General features: G+C 40.5%; 1 protein-coding gene across 2 annotated transcripts; it reads left to right on the top strand.

Annotated features, from left to right (window-relative positions):
- The first annotated feature begins 783 nt into the window (after window positions 1-783).
- LOC113035145 (uncharacterized) lies at window positions 784-10,417 on the top strand. 2 transcript variants are annotated; one of them, XM_080301308.1, is made up of 18 exons: window positions 793-1,052; window positions 1,185-1,286; window positions 1,388-1,422; window positions 2,162-2,314; window positions 2,487-2,615; window positions 2,824-3,528; window positions 4,048-4,174; window positions 4,553-4,723; window positions 4,808-4,842; window positions 5,077-5,241; window positions 5,350-5,484; window positions 7,060-7,200; window positions 7,800-7,879; window positions 8,004-8,027; window positions 8,258-8,511; window positions 9,519-9,635; window positions 9,710-9,831; window positions 9,923-10,417. In XM_080301308.1, exons 6-18 carry the CDS (start codon window positions 3,490-3,492, stop codon window positions 9,995-9,997), a joined length of 1,485 nt encoding a protein of 494 aa, XP_080157434.1. In that variant the 5' UTR covers window positions 793-1,052; window positions 1,185-1,286; window positions 1,388-1,422; window positions 2,162-2,314; window positions 2,487-2,615; window positions 2,824-3,489; the 3' UTR covers window positions 9,998-10,417. The 2 variants fall into 2 exon arrangements, with proteins under 2 accessions (XP_080157435.1, XP_080157434.1); XM_080301309.1 differs by having other exon boundaries at window positions 784-1,286; window positions 8,007-8,027.
- The last annotated feature ends 1,404 nt before the right edge of the window (window positions 10,418-11,821 follow it).

The following is an 11,821-nucleotide window of genomic DNA, read 5'->3' as shown; positions in this document are numbered from 1 at the left end:
ACCACAGAGGGTTAATAACACTCACCTTCCTTCCATTTCCAGAGTGTAACATCCACCCACCTGTGTAAAAAGCGAAATTCCCATGGTGTTGTTCAGAATGTGCTCTGGCACAATCATAAGCATCGCTTGCTACTGAAAACAAGAAAAAAGCCGGTCCTGCTATGGGCTGAACCATTTGTTAATGGTGGAGGGGGGAACACTATGCAATATTTTCAGTTTTAGCATTTATATTCACTGTTGACTGTAACTACGTTCAAACTGTTAATGCTGTCTTATTTTAATAAACAACACTGTCATATGCAAAACTGGGGTGGCACTTGGGGTGGCAAGGGATCATTTTAGGGTGGCACTTGCCACCCCATGCCACCCTTCTAGATCCGCCCCTGTCACTGTTATAGATGGATGAGTTCATTGACCTACTTGTGAATCGAGAGAAAGTTCCTCTCCTGTTTGTCTCCTGGTTTGCTTCTGCAATCTAAGATAGATATTTATGCACCGTAGCTACAATTCTCTATAAATATACTGTCCGTTCACGGTTGTAGTCCTGCATTCATTATGCGGTTTAAAGTCAGTTGGTTATCCTTACATTTCTTCTACAGTCTCGCACCCCTCAAATTCATAGTTACTTTGGATTATACTGAGCTTTTATATAGTCATCCCCATGTCAGGAAGCTTCCGCTCAAGTCTAATGCTATGAAAGCATACACACTGTACTTTGTTTTTATTTTGCTGTGTTGCATTATGCATTTTTTAAATCTATATATACACATTGCACTGAAAACATCCTTGGAATCGCACTGGTTGCTTGCAAGTTGCCACAGTTGCTTGTGGTTTGCATGGAAGACTCCAACTTGTCTGTAAATACTTGTAAGCTCATGACAAGTGCTCATGTATGATTCTTAGTGTGAATGTAGTAACTTAACAGTTTTGGTAGTAATACAAACTAATGTATGTTCGTTGTGTGTGTGTTTGTAAGGAAGCTGCGGTGGCACCTAAAAATACAGCCAAGGCTACGGAGGCTGTTGAACCAATTAAAGGTGCTGCAGTTGACGGTGAGCCAAAAGTCTTGGCTTCCAAAGCAGAAACGGCCTCAACCACGCAGATTTGTATTTAGATCAGCTGGGTAATTTGCATCCTATCTAAACTACCACTATTGAACTTAACTACATTTCCTTTATTCCAAGACTCTGTGACTGCAGAGAAGATCTCAAAGGATCAGCCGGTCGCTGTTACCCACCCAACATTTTGGGAGCGGATACAAGAGCAACTGCGTCCAGAAAGAATCCGTAAGAAATCCCCAAAGATCTGTATGAAAGATTTCTCAATGTGAAGATATTTTCTATTTCATAATTATTTTTTGGTTTTTCTTTTGCTCTGCACTTCACAGGTTGTCTCAAGACAGTCAAACTTCCCAATTCAAAGGTAACATTAAAAAAACACTTCAATTATACCTGTAAGAAAAACATGCTTTATCAAAGTGGTTAAGTTTTGATCTGAAATAGTTCAGTTTGTTTTACAAGTTTGTAGTTGGGTTATATCTCATTGTCAGGTGACGCTCAAGTAGGTGTAAATGTAGAAAAATGTTAAAAATTCACTAGGGATGTCGCAATACCAGAGATTTTGTAGTCAGTATAGACACCAATAGAATTGCACCATTCTTGGTTACCAATTTAGTATTGTAATAAAACAATTATCTCATGTACTAACACATACTAAAACTCCTTTATTGAAAAGCTAGTTTAACATGTTCAAATTATATGCACAGTCAACCAGGACATGGTGGTTTTGAGTGCTTAAAAAGGTTTTTCCTTCCCAAGTTTGACATGTGCAATAGTGCTGTTTACACATTGCCTTTTGGGAATCAGTTATCACTGTTTATGGATCCACCTTAAATGAAAAGTACTTTCATAGCTGACTCTTACTGCCTTTTTTGTCAGTGAGTCAAGGTAGAGCTGCACTACGTGTAACAAAGAAAGAAAAAAAGAAGTAAAGGAAAATTAGCATCAGAAACATTTTGTAATAGGTACCTGATTGTGTTCATAGTTGTAGACAGTGCTCAAAGTGAGGTTTATAAGTTAATGTTTGCATTTTTCAGATTTCTGTCTGGAATTTCTTCCATTGCAATTGTGAACTGATCCTGAAATTCTTTTCGTTTGCACAGCTTGTTTCGCTTGATTACAAGGTGCTGTTAATAAGCAACCTGCCAGAGTATCACGATGGCTGTTACGCAGAGGAGGACATCGCCGGTCTGCTCACTCGACACCGATTTGAGTATTACGACGACACGATCTACGTTATACCACAGGCACGCATGGTAAGCACCAGTTTGCATTGGGCTGGGTTATGACCTTCATTTTAATGGCGCTCTAAATCTCTTTTCTAAGACGACCTAACTAACATTTAGTTAGTTAATGCATATTTTGTGAGTGCCTGTCTTCATGGTTATTCAGTAAAAATCAGTGTTTGGTTGTTTGTTTTTCCTTCAGGCTTTTGCCCTCATGCCGACAGCAGTGGCAGCTAAAAACATCGTGCTAGCATCAGAAAATCACGATTTTATTCTCAGTGGTTCTAAACTTCGACTGCAGGTTGAGAAGGGCAACATTTTAATGACGCCGGTAAGCACTGTGTGTAGATAATGCAATCTACTGTTGTGACAGATGTTATTACAATTATTTGAAAATATTTGTTTCTGCTTGTTTATTTAAAGTGTGATTATAAATGTAAAAAGTATTTCTTTTTGTAGAAAAAAATACCTTTAAGCTGAAATAAATCGAACCGAATCCGAAGTGATGTAATGATTTTGAACTGTTTTTTTTCTTTCAGCTTGAGTTTTATAAGTCTCTGATGAAACGGCTATGCTATGTAAGTAACGCACATATCTCAGAAACAAAGACTGCACTCGAATACCTTTAGATTTATTGGTCAGAGTATAAAGTCATAACTGGAAGCACTCACATCCAAGTCAAAACACCTTGAAAAATGGGGACATACCCGTTTTTTCAGATATTCACACAGGGCTAGGAAAGGTTTGGAGAACTCTTTTCCTGGAATAGATTAAATCCTCATTTAAAAATGCATTTTGTATTTTTTTTAAACATTTGTTTAACGATTTGAAACTTGTGCAAAAAATTAGGAAATTGGGAACGAGCCAAATGCGTTTTCCACGGCACTGTGTGTACATTAGTTTAAATACTTTTTCAACCAGTGTTATCAAAAACAGCGAGAGCTGCAATTATAAATTGTTTGGAAAATGAAGATAGCTGCCAGGGTGCATACCTGCTGTGTGAATATAAGTGCAAACTTATGGCCTTGATCTTGGAGCTGTAGTATAAGAATGTTTGGAATGTCATACTGTTTGTGGGGTTGTTGTTTTTTCACGTTAACCCGGTTTTCTCGAAGCAGCAAGTGACTGACAATGGAGCACGATTAATCTACATCAGGAACATCTCGCCAGGCGAGTCCCGGCATCTCAGAGAAGCTTTGAAAAAAATGGATTGTGTAAGAAACTACCTGCCTCTTCTCAACAAGGTATAAACACACTCATAAATGCCAACAAGTGCATGTGTTAGAAGTCTGTGAAAGGCTGTGTGAGATATGTGCTTGTGTAAGTGTAATCTTAACCATACAGAAAAATTGACAGATTAACCGCTTGCACACCAAACTAAAGGACGTGCACCAACCTTCATAAATCCATCCTTCAAAAGAGATAATGTGTCTAGATTTGGATGCTACTTATCTTGAGGAAAGCACAACTGCAAAACTATAGCGATAGTAAAGAGAGACTGCCGATAAGCTGCTCGCTGAGCAATTCTTCATATGCTCATGCGCACTAGTATTTATCACATTACAGCATTAGTGCATTAGTGGGTCATGTTGAGCATGGCTCCAGTGCATCATTGAGCCAGGATTTCTGACTCTTGAATCCAGTGAACTCCACAATAAAGCTGTACTTAGTTCACTCTTTCCACGTGTGCTTAGCACTTGTTTTCTAACATTTACAATGTGAAGGTAAAATGTTCAGAATACATTTTCTTTCTTGTGTTTCAGGTGTTTATCGAATTTCAGTCTCTTCGTGATGCTGATCGCCTTGGCGTTTGGTACAGCCTTCTAAAACGGCCCACCGGCCACAAATTGTCAAGGCTGAAAATACCACAGTGTGGATGTACCTCACTGCGTAAGTGTTTTTTAAATGGGATTTTAAACAAATATGATTTAAACGGAAACAAAAAGATGGGTTAAGTTAATGGAAGGTCATCTGGTAAGACCTTTCTTTCGCTTTCTGTTTGTGCTTGTCTCTGCCCCAGACACATGAGCCAGAGCCATTACTTAAACTGCACTTTTTCAGTCTGGCATTTGATCTAACCCACTAATCGTTGTTTTTCTGATGTCTATGATACCTTGGGTATCTGTAAAGGTGCTTAAAGTTCAAATAAAAGTCAAAACATTGATATTACTGGATCATTGTAAACATTAAAAACCTGTTTTGCACCACTCGTTTTTCCTTTTCTTTCCCCCACAAAACTTTTAACAAAACTTATTTTTGCTTGTGCAGCACCAAGATTGCCAGACAAAGCTTTGCCAGACAGCGAGGTTGCTGTTGATGGTGCAACTGTCCCAACAGAAGATATTACCATCCCACAACGCAGCACTTCACCATATTGGATCACAATGACAACTAGTCCCTTTGTGTTCCCCACTGTCTCTCCTTGGTTCACAATCCCAGGTGAGAGAAACAGCTGGAAACTAAAATTAACCTCCAGATATAAAGTGTTGACTGTTACTAACTGTGTCTGTTTTACACTTCTAGAGTATTTAACTGTCAGTGAACCTGATGACATTGAGGTGAGTGCATCTTATAAACCCAGGTTTCATGTGTTAAACAGGAATCCTTGAGTAAATACCAAGAGGTGTCCATTTTTCCAAATACTCACCTCAAAAACCACATTTCTTTTTTTCTGCTAAACTTGGTTTCATTTTGTCTTCTCTATGTGCTCAGTAATAATAATATATTTTTTAAAAAGTACCGCAAAGTTTCTCTTCGAATAAACTTTGGTTCTTGAACCTTGTGTCTTGCAGAAAGCCCAATCTCAAGGTTCTACGTTCTCCACCATCATGTTGACCGGTTTGCCAGAAGGAAACTACAGACAGGAGAATGTCACCAAGCTGGTGTGGCGTTACGTCCCTGATCAGACTGTTCAGACTCTGTACTACAAAATAATCGTTTTATCACTGCAGAGGAGGGTGAGGAGTAGACCCAGCAGGCTGATACAGAGAAATTTGCATTTGCAAATTGAATTCAATTTAATGATTGATATTGAATGTTTCCTCTGCATCATTTTTCCCCTCCAGGCCTTTGTGTTTTTTAACAGCTGGGATGCGTGCTGCGATTTCGCCAGGGATTACCTCAAAAATCCAGTTACTGTTGGAGAGTGGACGCTCAGAATCCACATTGTTTTACAAGACATGCTTCCTGGTACAAGTGAGGTATGAAAATGGAGCAATCGGGGGCTGTTAAATCGGGGGCATGCTCCTGTTTCACTCAAACTATTCAGATCCCAATCAAAACAGATTTCTCCTCTAAGGAGTGAGCACAGCATCATCCTTCTCTGGGCTAATATTACTAGAATGAGAATACTCAGAGTACTTTATTGATCCCTGGGGGAAATATATTGGTTACAGTACAAACAGTAACACAGACAGATACAAGAAGTAAGGAATAGCACAATATATACAATATATACATACATATAAGTCACTCATTGATAAATATCTGAATAAGAAATGGAAAAACTAAAAATATGCATGAATTTCAAATCAACTATTTATTGTTACTTCGTCTGTATTTGTTCTAGTGATGGGATTTCCGGCTCTTTTTAGAGATCCGGCTCTTTCGGTTCGGCTCCGAACCGGCTCTTCAGGTTGTTTTGTTGCTTTAATTAATTTATTATTAACAATAATATAAAATTATGCACAAAAGGAATTACTAACGTAAAAACAAGTGGTTTTATTTATATATGTTTATATATAAATATATGCGGTGGCCCCTAGAGACAAAACACGTACAAACTCCAAAACACATTTCTAGCATGAACTGAACTTCCAAAGCAGAGCTACTAGATCACTTAAATGACACAATTGAAAGCATGTGTGTATTGTTTGTGTATTTATACACAGGCACTCATATATATATTCAAATAATTTTAAAAAAAAGTTCATTTACCTGTTATTACCACACACCAAATCCGGTCGTTGGTACTTGCTGGCTTGTGTAGCCACAAGATAACAAAGGCTCAACACTGCGCCCAGCATCCTGGAGCACTTCTGTTGTCTTTTGTACGTGTTTTGAGTTTTTATGTGCTTCTGAGTTTTTATATGCTTCTGAGTTTTTACGTGCTTCGGAGTTTGTACGTGTTTTTACATGTTTTGGAGTTTTTACGTGTTTTGGAGTTTGTACGTGTTTTTACGTGTTTTGGAGTTTGTACATGCTTCAGAGTTCGTACGTGATTTGAAGTTTTTACGTGCTTTGTCTCTAGGGGCCACCGTAAATATACTTTTATTTATTCACTCCACATAAAATGTAATAAATAAATCATATAATACAAAAATCAACTATTCACATTTCAAGTTTTAACTATTTAAATTTTCAGCTTTTTCCTTTCACAAATTTAAAGTGAAAACAACACAAAACACTGCAAACCACAACACAATTAAATATAAATTATAATATGAAAACTAAAAGAACATGCATATTCTCTGTCATATGGACCTGCATGAATAAACTTTCTCAATCCTTTATCATCTGCAACCGAAAATAGTTGTGGATGATTACTATACCTTTCTAATGTTGTTGTCCCTGCCTCTCTTTCTCTCTCTCTGGCTCTGTTCCTGTGCTACTGAGTGTAACTACCGCCCCTCCCCCCTCTGCCCAGCGTAAAGCACAAGGCCCGCGTGCAGAGTGAAGCGGGAAAAAAGTGCGAGAGAGAGGCTGAGAGAAAGAAAAAAAAAAAAAAAAAGCAGCAGGCTCGGGTCTCCCTGATCTTAACGCTGGTTGTTTTTCAGCATGTTCCAGAGTCGGAGTCTCTGGAGGACCGGCTGCTGAGTGTGGAGGTCTCCGAGGTGAATGTGGACCTTGTCATGATGATCATGGAAGTGGTGGCGTCCATCGCTGCTTTTGTCAGATTCTTGCCGCTTGCCAACAGGGTACGATTTCATAAACACGTGCAACTGTTTTATGTTTTACAGAAGGCTGCAAGGCTTGTCATGGTGTCTGCTGTTCTTTTCATATTGAGAAACATTTTAAATGAGTCTGAAGGAGACTTTGTGGTTTTTTAACACGAGTTGAGCAAGTTTAAATATTCCATGTACAGACAGTCCCTGCGGCAGGCAATCTGAATTACACATGCCTTTGCAAACACTGGTGAAGAAGGACTGCCTGAAATGCACCAAGTTCTCAACCAAGTAGTAATCTTATGACCTGTTCAGCCTTTTGTCCTGGCCCATCGAGCAGGGGAGATCCCTGCAGTTTGAGGCAGCGCTAAGTTATTCTTTTAGTGTTTCTTGCTCAGTGGTTTTATTGTTCAATCAAAACTTTGCAAAAGTATAGAAATATGTTTGCACTTATTTCCCATTTGCAAGTTTAAAACTCCAAGATTTTTTTTTCTTTGCCTTGTACTATCGTACAGGGCAGTAAAGAAACTCGCCAGGACAAATTCTTTATCGCCCTGTACAATACAAATCGTGCCTGTAGCACACCCATTGAGTACCACTGTGTTGCTCAAATATCCGTTCTGTTCTCTCAGATATGCATTGAGATGGCCGAACCTGGTGGATTAACACAGGTGATGGAGAGCAAAGTCACCAAGGACTATTTATCTGCTTGGTAAGTGTGTCCCACGATCAGAAGTGAGAAAAAGAGGAAATTTATTTTACACTGTGTTTCTTCATTTTCTTTAAAGTGTCTTCATGTCTGTCTGACCTTGTGCTTCTTTCTCTCCTCTTCATAGCAGTAAAGCTGGACGTATTGAGTCGTGAGTATCTTTCTTTTTCAGCTTTAGTGGCAGAGTCAAATATACCATACGCTCCTCAAGGTCGTCTGTAGTAAACAGTTCCCAAAGATGCAAAAAGAGCAGCATGTGATTTAGATATAAGCAACTCTAGATTAGGAATTTGAAATGGAATTTCTTATTTCACATGAACATTTTGTGACAACAAACCTCTTTTCGTGGTAACCTACTGGCATCTTTGCTTTCAAATTCAGTTTGAAGAGCCTGAAACAGCGTCTGCAAGACTCTGGTGACAACCTCAAAATGAAAACCAAGAAGACCGCAGAATCGACTGATGCAGTGACCAAAGGTGACTGCCAGGCGGAGAGCCAGAGGACCGAGGAGGAAGCAGGGACCCAGCCCGATGCTGCAGCCGCCCCTGCTGGACAGCAGCCAGAGCCCAAGTGTCCTGATGACGAGACACAGGAGGGAGAGGAGAATGATGGATGGAGCATGGCCGACATTAAAGGTACAAAGAGCTGCTTTAAATCAGCAAAATACACCGCTCTGACAGCCAAAACACAGTAAAGTGAATATAAAAAGACAAGTTGTGATATTTTGTGGCTCTGATCTCATATTTGTGCTCCTCACTGTGCTACAGACATTCAGCCTGGTGGTAGTAATATATTTTATATATGTGGTGTTTAAGAAATGCTCCGTTGGTGCGATGACTATGTCCCACACCATCACCAGCCTGAGATTTTGATACAAGGCAGGATGGATCCAAGATTTCTGACCCTACCATCCTAATGTCACAGCAGAAACTGAGATTCAACAGACCAGGCAGCGTTTTTATTTTACAGCGTTGCTGAGCCTGTGTGAATTGTACCCTCAGTTTTGCGTTCTTAGCTTAGAGAAGTCGAACCCAGTGTGGTCTTCTGCTGCTGTAGCTCATCTGCTTCAGTCTTGGATGTGCTGTGCGTTCAGAGATGCTCTTGTGCATTGTAATAAGTGGTTGTTTGGCTTGCTCTGGCCTTCCGGTCAGCGTGAAGCAGTTATTTCATTCTCCTCTAAACTCAAAAATGCATTTCCTCCAGGGAACTGCCACTCACTGGATATTTTCTGTTTCAGACGGTTTTATGTAAACCCTAGAGATGCTTCTGTGGGAAAATCCCAGCACATCAGCAGTTTTTGAAATGCTAAGCTCAGCAAACATGCCACGTTTAAGTGACTTAAATTATTTTTCTTCTTCATTCTGATGCTCAGTTTGAATTTCAGCAGGTCACCTGACCATGTCTACATACCTAAATCACTAAGTTGCTGCCATGTGATTGGCTGATTAGAGAGTCGCATTAATGAGCAGTCAAACAGGTGTACCTAATAAAGTGGCCGATGAACGTTTCAGCTTTTCAAGTAAATCGAAATCATTTGTTCAATTATTATTGAGTTATAATTGAATGTTTAAATATGTTATAAACCCAGTGGCTCCTGTAGCAGATTCGTTGATGATTAACGTGTCGCTCTTTTCATTTTCAGTTGTGGCTAAACGCAGGAGGGAGCTTGTCGGAGCTGAGGCAAAGCGATCTCGCTCTCAGTCTCCGTGTGTTGTAGCAGATTTCAGACTGCCTCAGTTCAACCCTAACAGCCCCATCGGTCAGACACACACACTCTAAATTCAAATGTGTTGTTAATACTTGTCTAATCTTCCTGTTTCTGCTTCTCTGCAGGTCAGGAGTTTGTGGTCCCTAAATCAGGATTTTTCTGTAACATCTGCTCTGTTTTCTGCCTGAATGAGAAGACCGCCAAGGAACTCCACTGCTGCAGCCAGAAACACTACGACAACCTGCAGGTACGCACGCACATACATATACACGATTCAGCACACAAAATCACACTGTTGGCCTAACGATGTTTGTTTTCTCACTTTTCCCTTTTTTTAGAAATATTATGAGGAACGTCGACAAAGAGCTACAAAAGCTTTGTCTCAGACGTCTCCAGGCTCCGTTTCTGACTGATGGACCTGATCTACTGTATTTTTAACACATAACTGTGCAGAGTGTATATATATGTATATGTGTGTGTATGTGTGTCCTGGATGACTGTGGATATGTTTGCGGTTTTGTGATTTGTTTCTTATTTCCTGTTTTACTTTGAAAGTTCATGTCTTATGTCAGTGTGTTCAGTTTTACCTCTCCCCTGTCTCGTTAGCCTGATTTCTCCCAGCTGTGTCTCCCTCCCTCCCGCCCATTCCCTAATTACTCCCCTGTGTATTTAAGCCCTGTGTTTTCCTGGGCTCCCTGTCGCGTCGTACCTTCAACCTGCTGTGTGTTTGTAATGTCCAGTCCTCCAGCACCTCGCTTTAGAGTCTTGTTTTCCTTTTGTAAGTTTTATTTTGTCAGTCATTCTTCCAGCAATAAAGCTGCGTTTTCAGTTTATTCCCGTCTCCAAGAGTCCTGCATTTTTGCGTCCACCGCTTCTGCTCGCCTGCCACACAGCCAACCATGACAATAGCAGAATCTAGTATAACATGGAAACACCTACCTGAAACACAGACTTTATGTATTTTAAGTACTTGAGTAAATGTTCCCACTACTATCTGCACTCACTTCTGAAGATATTTAGACTAGTGAGAGAACTCTGAGCTCCTCCGCTTCATGTGAGATTCACTTTCCACTGTTTCCTTTCTTTCTTTCTTTTTTTAAATCCCTTTCCATTGCATTAATGTCTTGAAATACCAGGAAACCAAGCATCTGCCTCTGGAGACTTTTGACTCAAAAGGCAATAAAAACCAAAACAAATGTAAAAAAATGAATACAGGAAAAATTCCATTTTCACAAATGTCAAAACATTTTTTAATTAAAATTAATCTTTTTTTCCTATTAAAAAGTTGTAAAAATGAGTCCAAGGCCATGATGCCATAGCAGAGGATGTACTTCCTGAGGGAGCTGAAGAAATTCAACCTGCCAACACGGGCGATGATGCAATTCTACACTGCAATCATCGAGTCCATCCTCAACTCCATCACCGTGTGGTACGCTGGAGCCACTATCAGGGACAGTGGCGGTCCTAGCCTGTTTGGCGCCACGGGCGAACACTCTCTCTGCCCAATGGTGTGCTTGGTTATCCTTTCATGAGTTATTTACAAGTTTCTCTTTGTTCACAGCCATTGATATGTCGAAGAGGTTAACATGTTAGGAGCGGATCGAAATTGTGTTGATATCTGGTGAACGCAGTAACCGGGTCATTGCAGCAGATTTCAATGCAAGACACCCTACGAGACCACCCATCTCCCATGCTACAGTCAGCAAACTGCTCGCTAAGTTTTGTGAAACTGCTTCAGTGTTTATTTTACGAAGCAGCAGGCGCACCTCGCAAACGGAGGGCGCCCTTACTCCCAGCAAATGGGCGATAGAAAACCGATCGGTGCCTGTACCATTCCCAATATGCGCCGGCTGATGTCGGGGCAGCATGAGTACGAGCAATTTTTTTTTTTTTCGCCGATGCCCGTGATGCCGCCCCCCACCACGATGCCGCCCCGGGCAACCGTTGTGCGCTCTGCTGAGAAGGTGATTGGCTGCAAACTCCCATCTCTGCAGGACCTGTACACCTCCAGGACACTGGGGCGTGCAGCTCAGATCACAGCTGACCCTTCTCACCCTGGACACAGTCTGTTTCTGTTAAGAAAAAAATATACCATCTCAAAAGAAACACAACTCAAACATGCACACAACAAGACAACACAGCCTGTTCCCCTACAGCACAGCAGATTTCAACATAAGCCACAGCACTATAACCCAGCTCAGTGTATTCATCAGCAGAAATATCTTATTTTAATAGTT

The sequence above is a fragment of the Astatotilapia calliptera genome, chromosome 1 (assembly GCF_964374335.1).
Source record: "Astatotilapia calliptera chromosome 1, fAstCal68.1, whole genome shotgun sequence".
Lineage (NCBI taxonomy): Eukaryota > Metazoa > Chordata > Actinopteri > Cichliformes > Cichlidae > Astatotilapia > Astatotilapia calliptera.
Note: the sequence above shows the minus strand (reverse complement) of the source record. Positions and strands in the feature narration are given on the sequence as shown.

Bases quoted from the DNA above. Each gene is read 5' to 3' on its own strand.
- LOC113035145 (XM_080301308.1), top strand. From the start codon at position 3,490: ATGGATTGTGTAAGAAACTACCTGCCTCTTCTCAACAAG. The intron at 4,843-5,076 runs GTGAGTGCATCT...TGTGTCTTGCAG, and splicing joins GTGAACCTGATGACATTGAG to AAAGCCCAATCTCAAGGTTC. The intron at 8,028-8,257 runs GTGAGTATCTTT...TTTCAAATTCAG, and splicing joins AAAGCTGGACGTATTGAGTC to TTTGAAGAGCCTGAAACAGC.